The 23,796-nt window shown below is 39.4% G+C and overlaps 1 protein-coding gene across 2 annotated transcripts in view; it reads right to left on the minus strand.

Annotated features, from left to right (window-relative positions):
* Positions 1 to 9,847: 9,847 nt before the first annotated feature.
* Positions 9,848 to 23,796, minus strand: part of DECR1 (2,4-dienoyl-CoA reductase 1) — a 43,534-nt gene continuing 29,585 nt past the window's right edge. Inside the window, exons 5-10 of one of the 2 annotated variants that reach the window (XM_070802934.1) lie at positions 21,599 to 21,718; positions 19,015 to 19,166; positions 13,142 to 13,214; positions 11,142 to 11,288; positions 10,599 to 10,661; positions 9,848 to 10,496 (exon numbers count right to left, since the gene is read on the minus strand). In XM_070802934.1, the coding sequence (XP_070659035.1) occupies positions 10,437 to 10,496; positions 10,599 to 10,661; positions 11,142 to 11,288; positions 13,142 to 13,214; positions 19,015 to 19,166; positions 21,599 to 21,718 (615 nt within the window). In that variant the 3' untranslated portion in view covers positions 9,848 to 10,436. Of the gene's footprint in view, positions 10,497 to 10,598; positions 10,662 to 11,141; positions 11,289 to 13,141; positions 13,215 to 18,395; positions 18,496 to 19,014; positions 19,167 to 21,598; positions 21,719 to 23,796 lie in introns of both variants that reach the window. The other variant, XM_070802933.1, reaches the window with a different exon arrangement.

Genomic DNA, 23,796 nt, shown 5'->3' on the forward strand with positions numbered 1-23,796 from the left:
TGAAAGAACAAATGTAAGATAACTCATATAGCACCTTCCTCATATCACGAAATCCATTCCAAGTATGTTACCAGTCTAAATGGGAAGTGTACGCAGACAGCAAGAGAATATCTCTAATACTTCAAGCATGGAAAAATTCCTTAACCAATTATGAAAAAGCAGACTGAAAAATTGGACTCTATTAAAATTAGGAACTCTGTTCCCAAAAATATGCTATTAAGAGAACAAAGTTGCTTGTAGCTTGAAAACCAAACACCAGCATGTGAAAAGGTATTTGTGTTGGCTCACAGTCTTGAGAGTTTCCCAGGTGAAACCCGAAACTGGCCCCAGTACACAGAGGGCATGGAGAAACCTAAGAAAGAGGCAGACCACTCCAGACTGGTAGGTGGCAGTTTTAGTAAGTAAGGAAATTGACATACAAGGTTTGGCTTGGGTGTTAAGTGACTAGACCTCCACACTCACCCACCTGAATCTGAGAGTTTCTATAGAGCATTGACCCTGGGTTCAGTCATGCATTCAACCCAGGTGGTCTCACAGTACCTTACGTACTCGTGGCTGAAATACCTCTGGTGGTAGGAAGGGTAGGTCAAATGGACATTCGAGGAAGGAGGGAGTGAGGAGCCCAGACTCAGCTCCTGGGTCAACCTGCACTTAAGTCCACTTGATGACCGCCTTCAATGACTTGTAACACTGACAAAGGTACAAATATATAAACATTATTTCTGAAAACAATGTTTACATTCAACACAACATAAATACGTATAAGAAGGCTGAACAGGCATTTCACAAATAAAAGGATATCTAACTATCCAAAATAAAAATAAAATAATCAGTGGTATTAGTAATCAGGAGAAATCATATTAAAATAAGTGGAATACTAGCATGCACTCACCAGAGAGGCTAAATTAAAGAGATTTTTGAATGCCAAGTATTGGTGAGGTTGTGGCACAGTGAACATGTTTATGCACTGCTTGGTGGGCACTTAAGTTGTGAAGACCTTGAAAAGCCATTTGGCAGTATCTACTAAATTTGAATGCATGTACACTTCATGGGCTTCCCAGGTGGCTCAGTGGTAAAGAATCTGCCTGATGATGCAAGAGATGCACGTTCAATCCCTGGGTCAGGAAGATTCCCTGGAGTAGGAAATGACAACACGCTCCAGCTCCAGTATTCTTGCCTGGAAAATTCCATGAACAGAGCCTGGCGGGCTACAGTTTATTGGGTTGCAAAGAGACACGACTGAGTGACAAAGCACACACACACACTTCACAATCCAGAAATTTCACTTTTAGGCTTAGCAGCCTGACAGAGAAAGGTGCATGTATCTTCCGAAAAAAAAAAAAAAAAAGGATGCTTTATAGCAAGCAGCATTGTATTTGACATAACCCAAACTAGAAACAATCCAATGTCTACCAACAGTAGAGCAAATAAACTGGTATATTCATACAGTGAAATGTTATATAACTATGAGAATGAACACAGGAGACTGGCCTACACATGGACACCACCAGATGGTCAACACCAAAATCAAACTGATTATACTCTTTGCAGCCAAAGATGGAAAAGCTCTATAGAGTCAGAAAAAACAAGACCGAGAACTGACTGTGGTTCCACCATCAGCTCATTATTGCAAAATTCAGGCTCAATTTGAAGAAAGTAGGGAAAAACACTAGGCCATTCAGGTATGACCTAAATCAAATCCCTTATGACTATACAGTGGAAGTGAGAAATAGATTCAAGGGATTAGATCTGACAGAGTGCCTGAAGAATAATGGACAGAGATTCGCCACATTATACAGGAGGTGGTGTCCAAAACCATTCTCAAGAAAAAGAAATATAAGAAGCCAAAGTGGTTGTCTGAGGAGGCCTTACAAATAGCTGAGAAAAGACAATAAATGAAAGGCAAAGAAGAAAAGGAAAGATATACCCATATGAATGCAGTGTTCCAGAGAATAGCAAGGAGAAATAAGAAAGCCTTCCTCAGTGATCAGTACAAAGAAATAGAGGAAAACAATAGAATGGGAAAGACTAGAGATCTCTTCAAGAAAATTAGAGATACCAAGGGAATATTTCATGCAAAGATGGGCTCAATAAAGGACAGAAATGGTATGGACTTAACAGAAGCAAAAGATATTAAGGAAAGGTGGCAAGAATACACAGAAGAACTATACAAAAAAGATCTTCATGACCCCGATAACCATGATGGTTCAATCACTCACCTAGAGTCAGACATCCTGGGGTGAGAAGTCAAGTGGGCCTTAGGAAGCATCACTACAAACAAACCTAGTGGAGGTGATGGAATTCCAGCTGAGCTATTTCAAATCCTAAAAGATGATCCTGTTGAAGTGCTGCACTCAATATGTCAGCAAATTTGGAAAACTCAGCAGTGGCCACAGAACTGGAAAAGTCAGTTTCCTTCCCAAAGAAAGGCAATGCCACAGAATGTTCAAACTACTGCACAATTGCACTCATCTCACACTAGTAAAGTAATGCTTAAAATTCTCCAAGTGAGGCTTCAACAGTACATGAACTGAGAACCTCCAGATGTTCAAGCTGGGTTTAGAAAAAGCAGAGGAACCAGAGATCAAATTGTCAACATCCATTGGATTATAGAAAAAGCAAGAAAAACATCTACTTCTGCTTCATTGGCTATGCCAAAGCTTTTGACTGTGTGGATCACAACAAACTGTGGAAAATTCTTAAAAGAGATAGGAATATCAGACCACCTTACCTGCCTCATGAGAAATCTGTTTGCAGGTCAGGAACAACAGTTAGAACTGGACATGGAACAACAGACGGGTTTCAAATTGGGAAAGGAACATCAAGGCTGTATATTGTCACCCTGGTTATTTAACTTATATGCAGAGTAATTATGAGAAATGCTGGGCTGGAGGAAGCACAAGCTAGAATCAAGATTGCTGGGAGAAATATCAATAACCTCAGACATGCAGATGACACCACTCTTATGGCAGAAAGTGAAGAAGAACTGAAGAGCCTCTTGATGAAAGTGAAAGAGGAGAGTGAAAAAGCTGGCTTAAAACTCAACATTCAAAAAATGAAGATAATGGCATCCAGTTCCATCACTTCATGGCAAAGAGATGGGGAAACAGTGGAAACAGTGACAGACTTTATTTTCTTGTGCTCCAAAGTCACTTCAGATGGTGACTGCAGCTGTGGAATTAAAACACACTTGCTCCTTGGAAGAAAAGTTATGACAAACCTAGACAGCATATTAAAAAGCAGAGACATTACTTTACCAACAAAATCCATCCAGTCAAAGCAATGGTTTTTCCAGTAGTCATGTATGGATGTGGGAGTTGGACTACAAAGAAAGCTGAGTGCTGAAGAATTGATGATTTTGAACTGTGGTGTTGGAGAAGACTCTTGAGAGTCCCTTGGACTGCAAGGAGATCCAACCAGTCCATCCTAAAGGAAATCAGTCCTGAATATTCATTGAAAGGATGAATGCTGAAGCTGAAGCTCCAATACTTTGGTCAACTGGTGGGAAGAGCTGACTCATTGGAAAAGACTCTGATGCTGGGAAAGATTGAGGGCAAGATGAGAAAAGGGTAATAGAGGATGAGATGGTTGGATGGCATCACTGACTCAATGGACATGAGTTTGAGCAAACCCAGGGAGATGGTGAAGGTAGGGGAACCTGGCATTCTGTAGTTGATGGGGTTGCAGAGAATTGGGCCCAACTTGGCAACTGAACAATGACAAAGCAATTGCTATGTAGATAAAAATCCAAAAATATAAGAATACATGTTTTATAATTCTAAATAGAAACTTCAAATCAGCTTAACTTAGATGTTGGAAGTCGAGATACCGGTTAGTTTTAGGGAGAAAAATGGAGTGACAGCGGCGAACATAAGCAAGGCTTCTGAACCCCTGGTGGTATTTTGTTTCTTAGCTGCTTAGTAGTTATACAACCAAATTCTCTTTGTGAAAATTCATGATCTGAGTATTTTTAGCGATCATAGGTCAGCTAAAATTATTTTTGAAAAATTAATGGTGTCCAAAGCATCCCTGAAAAAGCCAGATATATAAAGATAAGGAAAAGCACATTCATAGGATTAATAAACAGCAAGTGCAAAGGCCCTAGGCCGAATAATTCTGAGGAATAGAAGGAAAGCTGCTGTGAGCCTGGGTGAGGGGAGACGGTGTATAAAATACAGCAGGCAAGATCACAGCGTAAGGAGTTGAGATTTTGTATTAAGCACCATGTTTTCTGTCTCCAGACCCAAGGGTTATTTTACTGTACACTTGAGAACTGCAAGACCTTGGAAGGAAATTGAAGTTAAAGGGACTGAGGCTGTGAATGAATTTATGAAAATACAACAAATATTTTTATGTTCAGTTACAACAAAATAAAATTGATCAAGAACCAATTCCCCCATTCTGAAAAAATTAATGGGCCTTTTTCTTTTCAAAGCTTTTGTGATAGAACTGTATCTCATAAAGACCTTATTGTTGTCTCCTGGTTTAAATGATGATGCCACAAAACTGGTCCAATTGAGCAGGAAACATAAGCTTAGCTTAATCATACGACCTGCAGTTCAGTTCAGTCGCTCAGTCGTGTCCGACTCTTTGCGACCCCATGAACCACAGCACGCCAGGCCTCCCTGTCCATCACCATCTCCCGGAGTTCACTCAGACTCACGTCCATTGAGTCAGTGATGCCATCCAGCCATCTCATCCTCTGGCGTCCCCTTCTCCTCCTGTCCCCCCTCCTCCTCCCAGCATCAGAGTCTTTTCCAGGGAGTCAACTCTTTGCATGAAGTGGCCAAAGTACTGGAGTTTCAGCTTTAGCATCATTCCTTCCAAAGAACACCCAGGACTGATCTCTAGAATGGACTGGTTGGATCTCCCTGCAGTCCAAGGGACTCTCAAGAGTCTTCTCCAACACCACAGTTCAAAAGCATCAATTCTTCAGTGCTCAGCTTTCTTCACTGTCCAACACTCGCATCCATACATGACTTTGGTCAAGTCCTAACTTCCTTGAGCTTCAGCTCTCTTTATAAAATGAAGGGGTGAAAGGGGAAGAGTCCAGATGGAGGAGAGGGAGCACATGGAGTCAACATCTCTGCACAGCCAAGACACTGCCAGATGCTTGTGGGGACCTCAACACCCAGGCGGATGGAATGAACCCCTGAGCAACAGGGCAGGACTTTGTGGGGAGGGAGGGGGAAGAAGGGGAGGCCGAAGAAGAGGCACACTTACCTTGAGGGGCCAGCGGGGTCAGGAAGGGTATGGGGGTCACATCCCCGCACCAACTTGGCCTGGGGGACCTGCTGAGGTCCTGCACCTGGTCCTCCACCTTCCAAGGCCCCCTCTGCTCACAGAGGAGGAAGAGACAAGCTGGATGGGGAGGGACCCTCAGGGAACAGATATCAGAAGTTACTGGCAGTCCCCCAAGCACTCAGCCCAGGGCAGCCTGCGGAGGCCCCAAGCCTGATACTCCAAGGACAGAAGCAGTTTTTTGTTTTTGTTATTGGGGTTCAGTTTTACCTTCCAGTTGTTTCATATATATATTTTCTAATGTTAATCTTCTCAATTTATTTGGTATTCTTTGTTACTGCTATTTATTATTATTTTTGCCACACTGCACAACCTGCAGGATCTTGGTTCTTAGGCCAGAGGTCAGGCCTGAGTTCCTGTACTGGGAGTGCCAAGTCCAAACTCCTGGATTAACAGAAAACATCAGCACCCAGGGGCTATTAATCAAAGTAAGGTCTCCTGGAGGTCCACGTCTCACACTAAGACCCAGCTCTACCCAACCGCCTGCAATTCCCAGTGCTAGAAACTTCAGGCCAAACAACCAGAAGACAGGAATCTATCAAAAAAAAACAAAAATGACATGACAAAAAAATACGTTACAGATGAAAGACCAAGGTAAAAATCTATAGGACTAAATACATGAAGAGGAAATAGGCAACCTGCCTGAAAAAGAATTTAGACTAATAATATTAATGTTTGAAAATCTTAGAATGGAGGCACAGACTGAGAAAATAAATGTTTAACAAAGACCTAGAAGAACTAAAGAACAAACAGAGATGAACAGCAAATGAAATAAAAAATACAGTAGAAAGAATTAATAGCAGAATAAATGAGACAAAGGAACAGATAAATGAGTTGGAAAATAGAATGGTGGAAATAACAGCCAAAGAGTGGAATAAAAAAAAAGGTGGGGGGGGGGGAATTGAAGACTGTCTTAGAGAACTCTGGGACAACACTAAATGCACTAACATTCGAATTAGAGGAATCTCAGAAGAAGAAAAAAGGAAAGGATGTGAGAAACTATTTGAAGATATTACAGAAAAAAATTTCCTAGCATGGGAAATAAAATAGCCACCCAAGTCTAGGAAGACCAATGAGTCCCATAAAGGATAAACCCTAGGAGAATCACATCAAGACACATATTAATCAAACTAACAAAAATTAATTCAAAATTGAATTCAGAGAAAAAATGCAGCAAGGGAAAAGCAAAAATAATATACAAGGAAATCCCCATAAGGTTCTGCAGAAGCTCTGCAGGAGAGAAGGGGGTAGGTAGCAGGATATATTTAAAGTGATGAAAAGGAAAAACATACAACCAAGATTACTCTACCCAGCAAGAATCTCATTCCGATTTGATAGGGAAATTGAAAGCTTTACAGATAAGCAAAAGCTAAGAGAATTCAACCCAACCAAACCAGCCTGAAAAACAATGCTAAAGGAACTTCTCTAGGTAGGAAACACAAAAGAAGAAAAAGAATCACATAAACAAAACAATTAACAAAACGGTAGTAAGTACATATTAATAATTACCTTATATGTAAACAGATTAAATGCTCCAGCCAAAAGACACACACTGGCTGAATGGATTAAAAAACAAGATCTGTGTATATGCTGCCTACAAGAGACCCACTTCAGACCTAGGGACACATACAGACTGAAAGTGTAGTGATGGAAAACGCTATTCCATGCAACTGGAAATCAAAAGAAATCTGGAGTTGTTTAGTTGTTAAGTCATGTCCAAGTCCTCGTGACCCCATGGACAGCAGGACACAAGGCTTCTATGTCTTCTATGGTCTCCCATAGTTTGTTCAGATTCATGTCCATCAAGTTGGTGATGCTACCTGACTATCTCATCCTCTGCCCCCGCTTCTCCTTTTGCCTTATATCTTTCCCAGCATCAGGGTCTTTTCCAATGAGTCAGCTCTTTGCATCAGGTGGCTAAAGTATTGGAGCTTCAGCTTCAGTATCAGTCCTTCCAATGAATACTCAGGATTGATTTCCTTTAGGATTGATTTACTTCTTTGATCTCCTTGCTGTCCAAGGGACTGCAGTCCAAGAAGACTCCCCAGCACCATAATTTGAAAGTATCAGTTCATCTGCACTCAGCCTTCTTTCTGGTCCAACTCTTACATCCATACATGACTACTGGGAAAACCATAGCTTTGACTAGACAGACTTTTGTTGGCAAATTGATGTGTCTACTTTTTAATACACTGTCTAGGTTTGTCATAGCCTTCCGTCCAAGGAGCAAGCATCTTTCGGTTTCATGGCTCCAGTCACTGTCCACAGTGATTTTGGAGTCCAAGAAAATAAAATCTGTCACTGTTCCCACTTTTTGCCCTTCTATTTTCCATTTTTTTTTAATGTAGAGTTTCAAGTCAGCTTATTTACTCTCCTCTTTCACCTTCACCTTCATCAAGAGGTGATGTTCCTCTTCCCTTTCTGCCATAAAAGTGGTATCATCCGCATATCTGAGGTTGTTGATATTTCTCCTGAGAACTGTGATTCCAGCTTGTGATTCATCTAGTCTAGCATTTCGTATGATGTACTCTGCATAAGTTAAAAAGATTGACAATATACAGCCTTGACATACTTCTTTCCCAATTTGGAACCAGTCCATTGTTCAATGTCCAGTTCTAACTGTTGCTTCTTGACCTGCACACAGGTTTCTCAGCAGGCATGTAAGATGGTCTGGTATTTCCATCTCTTGAAGAATTTTCCACAGTTTGTTGTGACCCCACATTCAAAGGCTTTAGTATAGCCAATGAAGCAGAAGTGAAAGTCAGTCATGTCTGACTCTTTGTGACCCCATGGACTATACAATTCATTGAATTCTCCAGGCCAGAATACTGGAGCGGGTAGCCTTTCCCTTCTCCAGTGGATCTTCCCAAACCAGGAATTGAACTGGGGTCTCCTGCATTGCAGGTGGATTCTTTACCAGCTGAGCCACAAGGGAAGCCCAAGACATGTTAGTCATTCAGTCATGTCCAGCTCTTTGCAACCCCATGTATATTCCAGGAAAAAAAAACTAAAAGAACTGAAGATAGTTACATGGGAAGACAGCTTTGGAGTGGGGATTTCAGTGTACTCCTTCCTGTTCAAATTATATAAACAAATTACTTTCATAAAAAATAAAGATTAAATGGAAAAAAGGCAAAATGTTGAAAATAAATATACCAAAATGTTAACAGAAGTTTTCTTTAGGAAGTTAGCTTTCAAATTTTTTATTCTTTTCTATTCTCACATTTTCTATAATAATAATTTCTTAAAAATCAAAGAGCAGAAAAACAGAAGGGCCTTATCTTTCATTTGTGTGCTTGACACTTAACATGGTGTTTTTAGTTATCTCACTTAATCCTCATCACAACCCTGTGAAGCAGATATTGCAATTTTGAATTTTATCATGAAGAAAATGAGTGATGAAACTTACAAAAGGTCATTTATGTAACTACTGTCACTTTTTTTCCTACACCATAATAAGTATCGATAATTTAAAAATAAAGAAGATAGATGTGGATAGAAGAGAGGAAACGGTTATTTTTAAAGGTAAATGGAGATAGGTATGGGGTCCCAGTAAAAGGCAAAATTATCATACATGTAAAGGATACTCATTCTAAACCATTTATGTACACAATTTAATGTAATTAATGCATATAATTAACTGCCAATGTAATAAGGATTTGTATATCAGGCTTATAGTATATAAGTTCAAACAGGAAAACTAGATTCTTTTGCAGGAGGTAAGATGGAAGCTGCTGGTGCCCTCTCTTAGTAACTTAGGCAATGGAGAAAGTCAGTTTGGTGAGCATATAATGAATGATTCCTAAATGGCAAGCCACTCCAGTATTCTTGCCTGGAAAATCTTGTGGACGGGGAGTCTGGAGGGCTATGCAGTCCATGGAATCACAAAAGAGTCAGTCATGACTTAATGACTAAACAACAATAATGAAAGCAAACTACTTTTTTTAATATAAACTCAAAATTATATCTATTAAACTTGAAACTGTGGATTTTTTGCTATTTGATTCTTAGGATGACAAATTAGTCAAATTAAATATGGAATAAAATGAAATTATACACAAAAAGTTTTTATAAGCTTTGTTCATCTTTTCTACACAGAGAATACACACAATTTTTTTTAGCATTTCCTAGTCTAGTAATTTTATTTTTTTCAAAATAAGCATTTTATTAAAAAATTTTTTTTTCTATTCTTTTCCAAATTCTTTTCCCATTTAGGTTATTACAGAATATTGAGCAGAGTTCCCTGTGCTATCCATCCTAAATACTGCAGTGTATACATGTCAATCCCAAACTCCCAGTCTATTCATCCCCACCCCATCCTTCCCTTCTGATAATTGTAAGTCATAGAGAATATATACTTTAAACGCTGAGATGAAATGCTATCTACTAGGCGTTACTTTCTCTAAACTCTAGAAACAGAATGAATTACTTCCCCCTCCATAACCCTGCTGGAACCTTGTGATTCATTTATCACAATGAATCATAAATAATTATTTACTAGTTTATTTATCCTGTTAGATAATGAGTTTTAAGAGTACAAATGCTGTAGATTATTCATGGTTTATTTTTACTGCCAAATAAAACTTCTGGTTACAAAATAGGTCCTGGCAAAAACTTGTTTGAATCAATACTAAGTTAATGGAGTTAAAACTGAATTAATACTGAGTTAAAGAAGACAATTCCTAAGTACAATGAAAAGGAAATACCTTGGAAGGACAGAGTCCATTATTAGGTTTATTGTAAATCCCCTGTTTTCTTTTAGACACTGTCCCCATGTCACTGTGTCACTGAAGACATAGGTTTAACATGTAACTTAAATGCTACTTCCACCATTAGGTTTCTCCTGATTTTCTCCAGTTACAAATATCTGTCCCTTTCTCTGCACTTCTAAGCACTTTTCAGTTCTATTAATAGCCTTTCACTTTCCTGTTTTTATTGTTTAAAAATTCTTTGAAGAGACAATATCCCATCTTATTCATCTTTTAATGTACAAGATCTACCTACCATTGGCCTAGCATATAATACACATTCCAGGAATGCATGCTAATTAACAATTTATTAGACCTGAAAATATTCAAATCATTATAGATTGTCTGCATAATTTCCATTATAACCAAGATGAGGCCAGAGTAGTCTTAGGAGCCTTTGGTCTTCCTGATAAGTCCTTCTATTATGTCCCACTGATCCTTGGTGACCTACCACAAAAAGAAAAAGTCAATTTAATGAGGTTCTTGTGTGTTTTTAAAGCTTAGTATCCTCACTGTTAATATTGTATTATATTCACAAAATGGCATTACCTTCCTCAGACTGTTGAATTCCCCTGAAATAAGTACTTCCTCTCCACCATCAAATCTAATTACCTAAAAAATGATAATAAAAGCTGTGAAATTAACTTCTTTTAAAAAGTTTTCTGAACCATTAGCCACTTCTCCCTCCTAACTGGTTGGAATATCTCTTTGACACTTTCAATCCAAGCACAAGTTTTAAAGACAAAACTGACGATTAAACCTAAATTGATTTACTCTCTTAAAAATCCTCTCTCCATCATTTCTATGATTTCAAATTCTACCCAATTTTAAAGATCAGCTTAAAGGCACGTCTACCAGAGTTATTTGCATTTAATAAAATTAATTTATTAATGAATCAACTCCATAAGTTTAAACTATATTAGTATTTCTATATTATAAATAACATACTAAATACAGCTAATTAAATACTTTAAATCATATTTACATTCAACATCATAAGGATTGGTTCTACAATCCACCTTCCCACCCCAAATCCACCTCCCCACCCCAAATCCACCTCCCAAAAGTGTTGAGAAAGAAAACTATGCTTACAGCTCCATTAATCCAAGAAGCATAATCACTACAAAGGAAAGCAGCAAGACTTGCAAGTTCTTCCACAGTTCCCAGCCGACCACAGGGAATTCTGTCAATCATTTCTTTTTCAAATGCTCCAGTTGGGTCCAGACGGCTAAAGGCACCCTTAGAAATTAAGAAAATAGTTAGGTAACTTAAAAAAAAAAATCCTATTTAAGAAATAAATTTGCAATAAATGGAATGTTACTAAGGCAGCCCTGTTCATATCTTACTCCCTATAAGCAAAAAGTTTTGCCAAATTCTTCCATATTCATTTTGCCTAATGCTGCTGCTGCTGCTAAGTCGCTTCAGTCGTGTCCAACTCTGTGCGACCCCATAGATGGAAGGCCACCAGGCTCCCCCGTCCCTGGGATTCTCCAGGCAAGAATACTGGAGTGGGTTGCCATTTCCTTCTCCAATGTATAACAGTGAAAAGTGAAAGTGAAGTCGCTCAGTCGTGTCCGACTCTTAGCGACCCCAAGGACTGCAGCCTACCAGGTTCCTCATTCCATGGGATTTTCCTAAGACAGGTATAAAGAAAATCATAGACAAAGGTCTCAAACCTGGTTCTATCAGTTCTGGCTACAGAGTTTCCATACTTCAATTTTCTTTTAATTTCTTTAAAATTATATGCTTGTCGTTTGCATAAAACTCATACCTAGACTGCTAGACTAAAGCTCCTTGATGGCAAGCATCTTGTCACAACTGTTTTTATATCTTTCTCAGCACCTTTGCACACAGAAGGCACTCGGTAAATATACGTTAAATAAATAATAAAATGCAGATGACTTCCCTAGATACTGAGGTCCTAGAATGAAGTTTTGATGACTCTTTAGTCCTTTTCAGACAGTGCTTAACACAGTGATACTCTGAATCAAGTATTTTAATATGTGCATTTGGATTATTTTTCCATTAATTTTATCATTTTTTATAATTTAAGTGCCAAATAAGATATTCAGTCAAGTTTCACTTAGGCAGTGTTTCTATTTTCCACCCTTCAAACTACTTAATTAATACAACCATCTTCATGTTAATATTTAACAACCCAGAACCACCTATAAGGCCAATGTTCCTTAGCATTATTTTCCATTTATATAACAATACTGGAGTGGGTAGCTATTCCATTCTCCAGGGGATCTTCCTGATCCAGGGATCAAACCCAGGTCTCCTGCATTGCAGGTGGATTCTTTACCATTTGAGGCACTAAGGAAGCCCCCTCAGTTTATTAAGTTAAAGTTAGCAAATTTCACTTGGGCCTTCAAAGCAACATTCCAGGTGGGATTAAAAATTCCTGCTTTACATGAAAACAAAAAGATGTGAGAATGAAGTTATTTGGGATAATGTGAGAGAACAGAGAGCCTGTGAACTTTTGAGCAATGTCTGTAACAGCATAAGTGATAATTATGAATTGCAATGAATATCTGATTACAAGTAAAATGTATGCCATCAGAAGAATTTTTAATCCCAGAGACATGGGACTTAGATAACATACGTAACTGAGTGTTTAAAGTGAAAAGGCACAGATATGACTCAAAGAAAATGCTACCTATTTTCTGCATATAAGACCAAGCTTATATGATCAATTTAGAAAGCATCTCTTAAATTTAAAATATAGTTACATTTCCATGATTTTTTAAAAAAGGACGTCAAAGTAAGAACCTGTAAAATATAGTAAAAAATAAGAAATATAATAACAGATCATTAAAGCAAATCAGACAAAATACCAAAATTCAAGGCATAGAAGATCCCAAAAATATTATATTAAGACACTGAAATAGACCTTATGAAGGAGTTGTGTAACTACTATTTTCTTTCCCAGATCCTTATTTCTTATGTTGGATAATAGCAAAACCCTCTTCCCTTCTACCAGGGCTCCAAACTCCGGTATCCTTGGAAAATGCTGCATATTTCAGAATGTATCTATTAGTCGTCCACTTCTTAATCACTCAAAATGTGATCATAAGCAAACCAAAACTTACTTTGGTTTTTATAGGCCCCGGCTGAATCACATTGAATCTCATTCCATATTTACCCCATTCAGCTGCAAGAGACCTAAAAATTAAACAGTACAGATTTCTAAAATACTATACTATAAATTACAAATACTATTAACCAAGACTTAATACATGCTTACTACATGCCAGAAACTACAGCTCCAGTAGGTAAGTACTACTATTATTCCCTATGTTACAGACAAGGAAACTGAGGCACAGAGAAAATAAATCATTTGCTCTGGGTCGTATGGCTAGTGAGTCAACTTCTAGGAGTCTAGCGCAAGAGTTTGTGCCCTTAATCACACTCTTCTGTACTATGTAATATTTACATTTTAGTGTCCTAAGCACTATGCTAGACTACCTACCATTCATATTTTAGTATGAAGACCAATATCAGTATACATATTTAAAAAGGGTATCATTATTTAGCACAAAGAACTGAAAGGATCATGTCTCTTCCTCACATTTTCTGGAGTTCAGTCCTGCACCTATAATGTTCAATGCAACTTTACTTACAGTACATTAGATCACAGTGTCTGCAACATTACAAGTGCCTTCATCAAGTAAAAGATGGAAACTGTGCAATATGTGCCAATATGACTCAGAGGAAGAAGTACCCATCTCTACCAGGAGTAAGAGGGAAGCCTTCCTTCAGGAGGTGGTAATTGAGCTGACACTTGAAGAAGGATTAGGAGGTTTTTGTGGGAGTAAGGGGAAAAGAGAAGAGGATGGAAAATATTGGAAGGGAGGGTGGAGAAAAGAAGACTGCCCAGGTATGTGGGCCAGTGGGTATGCAGGACAAAGGCATAACAACACGCAGTCTCCAGGACCTAAAAGACCTTATCTGGTGTGACTGTGCTACAAGGTATGGAAGAGGGCTGAAGGGAACTCAGGCTGGGGAAGAACATACAGAGTTATTGAGCATCTATTATGTGCAATTCACCGTGTAGTAATATAATACCAAAAAAGCAGCACAGGCTCATGGCCCTTAAAGAACAGGAAATTGAAATATCTAATAAGATCTAGACAAAACAAATATAGATATTGTACAAATGGTGTCAAAATAGTCAAGTTCTAAGCTCTTATTTCCACTATCATTTGACCTTAAAAATGGTAATTATCTCTATTCAGACTAAGTTTAAACTGCTGAGTAAAGTACAATTTTGTCTCCCAGAGAAATGTGTATTATTAGTTTATATGTTACAAAGTACCTTAAAACTACTCAAAAGAGAGAATTGTGTAGCTCAGCAGGAACTGAGCATTGGCTATGTACCAGATCTTGCTGAGCAATGAGCAAGATGAATAAGATCTGCTTTCTTCTCTCACAGTACACAGATCCTAGTGGGGAAGTTATACAGCTTTAATAATATATTAAAAATGGTCTACCATGCCCTTTTCTGTGCACCTTCATTTTAGAATCTATAACACAAGATGGCATTTATTAATGTGTTACTCTTCTCATTAGATTAGCATAAACATGCAAAGGGTTATTGTTGTTCAGTCACTAAGTCCTATCTGACTCTTTGAGACCCCATGGACTGCAGAACGCCAGGCTTCCCTGTCCTTCACTATCTCTCAGAGTTTGCTCAAATTTATGTCCATTGAGTCAGTGATGCCATCTAACCACCTCACCCTCTGCCACCCCTCTTCTCCTTTTGCCTTCAATATTCCCCAGCATCAGAATCTCTTCCAATGAGTCAGCTCTTCCCATCAGGTGATCAAAGTATTGGAGTTTCAGCTTCAAAACCAGTCCTGCCAATAATGGGTTGATTATCTTTAGGACTGACTGGTTTGATCTCCACACAGTCCAAGAGACTCTCATGAGTCTTCTCCAGCACCACAGTTTGAAAGCATCAATTCTTTAGTGCTCAGCCTTCTTTATGGTCCAACTCTCACATCTGTACATGACTACTGGAAAAACCATAGCTTTTCTATATTGACCTAAATCAGCAAAGTGATGTCTTTGCTTTTAATTTTGTGCCTGCAGTCACCATCTGCAATGATTCTGGAGCCCAAGAAAATAAAGTTTGTCACAGCTCCCAATTTTCCCTATTTGTCATAAAGTGATGGGACCAGATGCCATGATCTTTGTTTATTGAATGTTGAATTTCAAGACAGCTTTTTCACTCTCCTCTTTCACCTTCATCAAGAGGCTCTTTAGTTCCTTTTCACTTTCTACCATTAGAGTGGTATCATCTGCATATCTGAGGCTGTTGTTATTTCTTTCAGTAATCTTGATTCCAGCTTCTGATTCATCTAGTCTGGCATTTTGCATGAGTATCCTGCATCGAAGTTAAATAAACAGGGTGACAATATACAGCCTTGTCGTACTCCTTTTCCAATTGTAAACCAGTTACTTGTTCCATGTAAGGTTCTAACTGTTGGTTCTTGACCCTCATACGGGTTTCACAGGAGACAAGTAAGGCGGTCTGGTAGCCCCATCTCTTTAAGAATTTTCCAGTTTGTTGTGATCCACACAGTCAAAGGCTTTAGCACAGACAATGAAGCAGAAGTAGATGTTTTTCTGGAACTCTCTTGCTTTTGCTATGATCCATTGAATGCTGTCAATTTGATCTCTGGTTGCTCTGCCTTTTCTAAACCCATCTTGTACATCTGGAAGTTCCCAGTTCATGTACTGCTGAAGCCTAGCTTGGAGAATTTTGAGCATCACTTACTACCATGTGAAATGAGCGCGATTGTGCGGTAGTTTGAGCATTCTTTGGCATCACCCTTCTTTGGGTTTGGAATGAAAACACATTTTCCAGTCCTGTGGCCACTGCTAAGTTTTCCATATTTGCTGATATACTGAGTGCGGTACTTTAACAACATCAACTTTAAGGATTTGAAATAGTTCAGCTGGAATTCCATTGCTTCCACCAGCTTTGTTTATAGGAATACTTCCTAAGGCCCATTTGACTTCACACTGCAGGATGTCGAGCTCTGCGTGAGTGACACCATCATGGTTATCCGGGCCATTAAGACCTTTTTTGTATAGTTCTTCTGTGTATTCTTTCGCCCTCTTCTTAATCTCTTCTGCTACTGTTAGGTCCTTACTGTTTCCATCATCTGCCGTGCCCAACCTAACATGAAATGTTCCCTTGATATCTCCAATTTTCTTGAAGAGATCTCTAGTCACTTCCATTCTATTGTTTTCCTCATCTACTTCTTTGCATTGTTCATTTAAGAAGGTCTTCTTATCTCTCCTTGCTCTTCTCTAAAACTTTGCATTCAGTTGGGTGTATCCTCGGAGAAGGCGATGGCACCCCACTCCAGTACTCTTGCCTGGAAAATCCCATGGACAGAGGAGCCTGGTGGGCTGCAGTCCAGGGGGTCGCTAAGAGTCGGACATGACTGAGCGACTTCACTTTCACTTTTCACTTTCATGCATTGGAGAAGGAAATGGCAACCCACTCTAGTGTTCTTACCTGGAGAATCCCAGGGATCGGGGAGCCTGGTGGGCTGCCGTCTATGGGGTCGCACAGAGTCAGACATGACTGAAGTGACTTAGCAGCAGCAGTAGGGTGTGTCCTTCCCCTTCTCCCTTGCTTTTTGCTTCTCTTCTTTCCTCAGCTATTTATAAGCCTTCCTCAGACAACCATTTTGCCTTCTTGCATTTCTTTTCTTGCGGAATGGTTTTGGTCACTTCATCACGTGCAATGTTACAAACCTCCGTCCATAATTCTTCAGACACTCTGTCTACCAGATCTAGTCCCTCAAATCCATTCGTCACCTCCGCTGTATAATCATAAATGATTTGATTTAGGTCATACCTGAATGGCCTAGTGGTTTTCCCTACTTTCTTCAATTTAAGTCTGAATTTTGCAATAAGGAGCTGATGATCTGAGTCACAATCATCTCCAGGTCTTGTTTTTGCTAACTGCATAGAGCTTCTTCATCTTTGGCTGCAAAGTATATAATCAATCTAATTTTGGTATTGACCATTTGGTGGCATCCATGTGTAGAGTGGTCTCTTGTGTTGTTGGAAGAGGGTGTTTGCTATGACCAGTGCGTTCTCTTGACAAAAATTATGTTAGCCTTTGCCCTGCTTCCTTTTGTGCTCCAAGGCCAAGCTTGCCTGTTACTCCAAGAAATGAGAAAAAATATCCCAGAAGAGGTGGGATATGAGAGCTCTGAAGGGAGGTGAAATCTATTATAGCAAATTCTAACAACAGCACAATCTAGGCATAGATATATGAAAGTGCATGATGTGTTTAAGTAAGTATAGAGCTCAGAAATATCAGTGATTAAAGCAGAGGAAAAATGGTAAAAGAATACAAGCTCGGTGAGAATGAGGATTGTTCTATTTCCATTACTACCATATCCCTCTACCTAGTAGAAGTGCCATGTACGCAAAAGGTACACGATAGATATTGATCTAACAAGCCAATGAATACAGAAAGGCCAAAGGCAAGTCCATTTAGAATATCATACTGAGTTTTGGCTTTTATTCCAAAGATGAATAGAAATATGATATAAGGTTTTTAGCTAGGGAATTGTAACAGCAGACATACATTGTTAGAAAGATGAATCTGGTGGGAACATGAATAAAAAATAAACTGGCAGCAGAGAAGCATATTATGGGGCTATTACAATAAGAAGAAAAGCAGTGATAAGAACTTACATTAAAACAAAGACATTGGGAAGTCCAATGGGGAACAGATTCAAAAAGCAATCATATACTGCTGAGAAAAAGCTGAAAGACCTGATAAGTGGTCACTGTCTATGCTAGTCTATTAATCCTGTATAATAGTATAGTCAGTACAATAGAAGGATGAAAGCACATTTAAGGGAGGTCAGAGAGGGTACAAGTAGAGACACATGGACACTCCAGTCTAAGTTCCTATCAGCCCTTTTCTCAAACTTTATAATATAGTCGTACTGGATCAGTGATTAAAATTAAGTAATAATTAGTTTCTCAGTCGCAGTAACCACAATGCAAGGGTTCAATGGCCGCTTGTAGCTCCTGAAGAGTACAGATCTACAGAATAGTTTAATCACTACAGAGAATTCTAATGGACAGTGCAGCTAATAGAAAAATAAGACCTATTCATGAGACCCAGTGTCTCCTGGCAAATCCAAATTAGTCATTGTTTTAGTTTTCTCTGGAAAGAAACAAAAAAGCAGGAATTTAGTTGCACAGGCTTTCAAAGCATGTCATCTTCAGGGACAAGATTAACCTGAAAGTACTTATTAGATTACTATATACCCAGTAATAGAAGATTAACAAGATAGTACTCACTTGTTCAAGGCCTCCACTCCTGCCTTGGCAGAAGCACTTGGTACTACAAAACCTGATCCAGTCTCAGCATAGATGGTGGTAATAGCAAGAAATGATGCTCCTAATATTTTTAAATGATACAGTAATTAACAATACAGCTAAACCAATTCACATCAGGAAAACATTTAAAATAATGGGATCTGGTTCAAGACGGTATAACCAAAACAGAAGAATTTTTTAAAACTTTACTAAGGCTAAATTAATGAAACAGTAATCTAATAAAAGTGTCTCATCTTTCTTTGCTAGTAATCTTGCTGTCATTCAGGATGGCCCAATCTTAATCAAAATTCTATACCAGCTGAGTCAATACCTAGGCTCAAATCTCAGAGGCCCTGCATACAGCTGGATAGGATTTCCATTAGCTATCCTCCCATTTGCTGCTGCTGCTGCTAAGTCACCTCAGTCGTGTCCGACTCTGTGTGACCCCAGAGACGGCAGCCCACCAGGCTCCCCCGTTCCTGGGATTCTCCAGGCAAGAACACTGGAGTGGGTTGCCATTTCCTTCTCCAATGCATGAACATGAAAAGTGAAAGTGAAGTCACTCAGTCGTGTCCGACTCTTAGCGACCCCATGAACCTACCAGGCTCCTCCATCCATGGGATTTTCCAGGCAAGAGTACTGGAGTGGGGTGCCATTGCCTTCTCCGATCCACCCATTTAAACAGGAATAAATCAGAACTAAAACTAAATTAGCAGGGACTTCTGCCTTCAGCACCATGGACTTGCCTTCCTCCTGAAACATAAAGAAATTGTAGCAAATATATGATACAACTATTTTCAGATACTGTTTAGCAGGGAGGGAAGACAGCAATTTCTGAGAGAAGAAAGACAAATGAAATGAGCCCTAAGATCACATTTTACATAAAGGTACTATACATATACTACAGTATGTACTCCATATATATATACATATTATAGTGTATATTACAATCTATGTAGTATATATCGTATATACATATGTCATATAGACTGTGGCATGCTGCTGCTGCTGACTCGCTTCAGTTGTGTCTGACTCTGTGCGACCGCATAGATGGCAGCCTACCAGGCTCTGCTGTCCCTGGGATTCTCCAGGCAAGAACACTGGAGTGGGTTGCCATTTCTTTCTCCAGTGCATGAAAGTGAAAAGTGAAAGTGAAGTCACTCAGTTGTGTCCAACTCTTCCCGACCCCAAGGACTGCAGCCCACCAGGCTCCTCTGATCCATGGAATTTTCCAGGCAAAAGTACTGGAGTGGGTTGCCATTGCCTTCTCCAGACTGTGGCATAAGGAGTGGGAAAACAGTAAAATATAGCATTATCACTGTGTCTAGGAGACAGACTGGAGTTTGGGGAGAATGAGGAAGTTTGAATTTGTGAGGAGATTAACCCCAAAGAGGAAAGTATGTAAAGACAGAGCCTCATAAATCGGCATAGTCTATCCTTGAGTCTGGTCAGACACCAAAATGTACTTGTTAGGCTGAGCGTCCATAAGGCCAGGCGAAGAGTAGCTACCCGGGAGTCATAAACGGAACAATTCCCTGAGTACACATAGGCTGGGAGATAAGCGAGTCCACGTAGCCTTGTTGAGTATCAGAGCTTTCAGTGGAAAGTTCAGAAGGGCTGTGCATCAGTAGGAGGGTGTTTGTTGTTCAGCTGCTAAGTTGTGTCCGACTCTTTGCAACCCCATGGACTGCAGCACCCCAGGCTTCCCTGTCCTTTACCAACTCCTAGAGTCTGCTCAAATTCATGTCCACTGAGTCAGTGACACCATCCAACCATCTCATTCTCTGTTGCCCCCTTCTCCTCCTGCCTGCAATCCTTCCCACCATCAGGATCTTTTCCAGTGAGTTGCCTCTTCATATCAGGTGGCCAAAGTAGGAGGATTTAATTAGCCCAAAATAAAGTCTACTCTAGACTCACCTGATCCACCAGCTTTTAATTCAAAAGGAAATAGAAGTGCATACACATATGGACATACCACATACACACACACACATGCACACAGCTCAATGACATAAGATTTATAGCACGCAACCCAAAATCACTACACACGAAAAGACACAGAAACAACCAGGGAAAAAATCAGATAACAGACACAGTCTCTCAGAAACGACACAAAGGAGAGAATCAGCAGATGAAGACCTTTCAGATGATATTGTACACTGAACAGCTACATGCAAAAAAAAAGATTAGAACATATCCTCACATTGTATTCAAAAATAAACCAAAAATGAATTAAAGGCCTAAATGTAAGACCTAAAACTATAACAGTCCTAGAAGAGAATAAGGGAGAACACTCTCTGACATAAATCATAGCAATATTTTTTTAGATCTGTTTCCTTAGACAAAAGAATAAAGGCAAAAATTAACAAATGGGACATAATTAAACTTAAAAGCTTTTGTACAACAAAGAAAACCATGAACAAAATGAAAGAAAAACCTACTAAATGGGAAAAAATACTGACAAATAAGATAACCAATAAGGGGCTAATAACCAAAATAAGTAAATAACACATACAACTCAATATTAAATAAACCAAACAACTCAATTAAAGAATGGGCAAAAGACCTGAATAATCTATTTCCAACGAAGATATACAGATCTCCAGCAGGCATAAGAAAAATGCTCAACATTACTAATCATCAGAGAAATATAAATCAAAACCATAATGAGACATCACCTCACACCTGTAAGAATGGCTATCACCAAAAGTCTACAAATAACAAATGTTGGCAAGGATGTAGAGAAAAAGAAACCCTAATATGTTGTTGATGGGACTATAAATTGGTGCAGCCATTATTGAAAACAGTATGGAGTCCTCAAAAAATTAAAAGTAGAATTACCACATGATCCAGTAATTCCATTGTTGGAAAGAAATGAAATGAAGAAAAGGAATATACTAATTAGAAAAGATACCTGCACCCCAATGTTCATAGTGGCATTATTTACAATTGGCAAGATATGGAAGCAATCTTAAGCATTCATCAACAGATGAATGAATAAAGAAAATGTGATGTATATATACACAATGGAATATCACTCAGCCATAAAAAAGAACGAAATTGTGACATCGGCAACAACATGAATGGTCCGAAAGAGTATCATGCTTAAGGAAATAAGTCAGAGAAAGACAAATGCTGTACGTTATTGCATATACTTGGAACCTAAAATCTAACATGGACCGTACCGTGTGCTCAGTTGCGTCTGACTCTCTGCGACCCCATGGACTGACGCCCACCAGGCTCCCCTGTCCAGGGAATTTTCCAGGCAAGAATCCTGGAGTGGGTTGCCATTCCTTCTCCAAAATCTAAAATAAATGAATATATATGACAAAACAGAAGCAGGCCCATGGATATAGAGACCAAACTAGTGGTCACCAGTGAGGTGAAAAAGAAGGGAGTGGTGAGATAGGAATACAGGGTTGAGACACAAACTGCTGGGTATAAAATAAGCAATGAGGACACATTGCACAGCACAGGAAAACACAGCCACTATTTTGTAGTAACTTTAAATGGAGTATAATCTGTAACAATATTGAATCACTATGTTATACACCTGAAACTAACAGAATATTTTAAATCAACTATACTTACAATTTTTTTTAAAGATAGTAGAAAAGACTTCTGTTCAAGACATCAGAATAGAAGTATGTGTGCTCATCTCCTCCTGCAAGACCACCATAATCACAACTAGTAATTGCACAACCCTCAACAGAAGGACACTGGAGCCCACCAGAAAAAGATACTCCAAAGCATATTCTTTGTCTTTGGACAAAGCTGCAGGGAGGTGGTAGGAGGGGCACAATCATGATAAAATCAAATCACAACCCCACTGGATGGGCAACCCAGAAACTGGAGAAAAATAATACCAAAGAAGTTCTCCTACTGTAGTGACGGTTCTAAACCCCACGTCAGGCTTCCAACCTGGGGATCCAACAGAGGGACTGGAATACCCAGGGAATCTGACCTTGAAGGCCAGAGGGATCTGATTACAAGACTTCCACAGGACTGGGGGAAACGGAGACTCCAGTCTTGAAGGTCACAAACAAAATCTTGTGTGAACCAAGACTCAGAGAAATGCAGCAGTAACCACCACCCCCCACGCCCCAACACAGGAGACTGAAGCAAAACTACCTGCCAGTGTTGGAGGGTCTCCTGTGCATGTGTGGGTCAGCAGAAGCTCACGACAGGAGGCAGGGAAGAGGCAGCAGCAGTCTCAGAAGGTCCCCCTTGATGTAAACCCTCTTGAAGGTCACCAGTAACCAGACCAAGAGCCCATAGACCCAAGGGTTGGATTGGCTCAGGCCAAAACACGACCAGGGAGGGGACGCAATCCCACTTATCAGCAGATAATTGGATTAAAGCTGTTCTGAGCAAGGCTCTGCCCACTAGAGCAAGACCAGTTTTTCCCACCACCAGTCCCTCCCATCAGGAAGCTTACACAAGACTCTCCATCAGCGGGCAGACAGAGGAAGCAAGAAGAACCACAGTCCCACTGTGACTAAAACAAAAGCCACATTACAGAAAGTTAATCAGCATGAAAAAGCAGGAAGTTGTGTCCAGATGAAGGGACAAGATCAAACCCCAGGAAAACAACTAAATGAAGTGGAGATAGGTAACCTCCCAGAAAAAGAATTCAGAATGATAGTGAATATGATTCAGAATCTTGGAAAAAGAACAGAAGACCTACAAGAACTAAAGAACAAACAAACAGAGATGAATAATACACTAGAAGGAATCCACAGCAGAATAACTGAGGCTGAAGAACAGATAAATGACCTGGAAGACAGAACGGTAGAAATCACTGCCACAGAACAAAATATAGAAAATAGAATGAAAAGAAATGAAGACTGCCTAAGAGACCTTAAGGACAACATTAAACACATCAACATTTGCATTACAGGGGTCCCAGAAGAAGAGAGACAGAAAGGATCTAAGAAAATATTTGAAGAACTAATAGCTGAAAACTTCTCTAACATGGGAAAAGAAGTAGTCAGCCAAGTCCAGGAAGCACAGAAAGTCCCAGGCAGGATAAACCCCAGGAGGAACACACCAAGACACAGTAATCAAACTGACAAAAATTAAAGACAGAGATAAAATGTTAAAAGCAACAAGGGGGAAATGACAAATAACCTACAAGGAAACTCCCATTAGGCTATCAGCTGATTTCTTAACTAAACTTGTAAACCAGAAGAGAGTGGCATGATATATTTAAAGTGATGAAAGGGAAGCAACTACCATCAAGAATACTCTACCAAGCAAAACTCTCCTTCGGGTTTGATGGAGAAATCAAAAGCTTTCCAGACAAGCAAAAGTTAAGAGAACTCAGCACCACCAAATCAACTTTACAACAAATGCTAAAGGAACTTGTCTAGGCAGAAAACAA

Source organism: Bos indicus, chromosome 14, assembly GCF_029378745.1.
Source record: "Bos indicus isolate NIAB-ARS_2022 breed Sahiwal x Tharparkar chromosome 14, NIAB-ARS_B.indTharparkar_mat_pri_1.0, whole genome shotgun sequence".
Taxonomy (NCBI): domain Eukaryota; kingdom Metazoa; phylum Chordata; class Mammalia; order Artiodactyla; family Bovidae; genus Bos; species Bos indicus.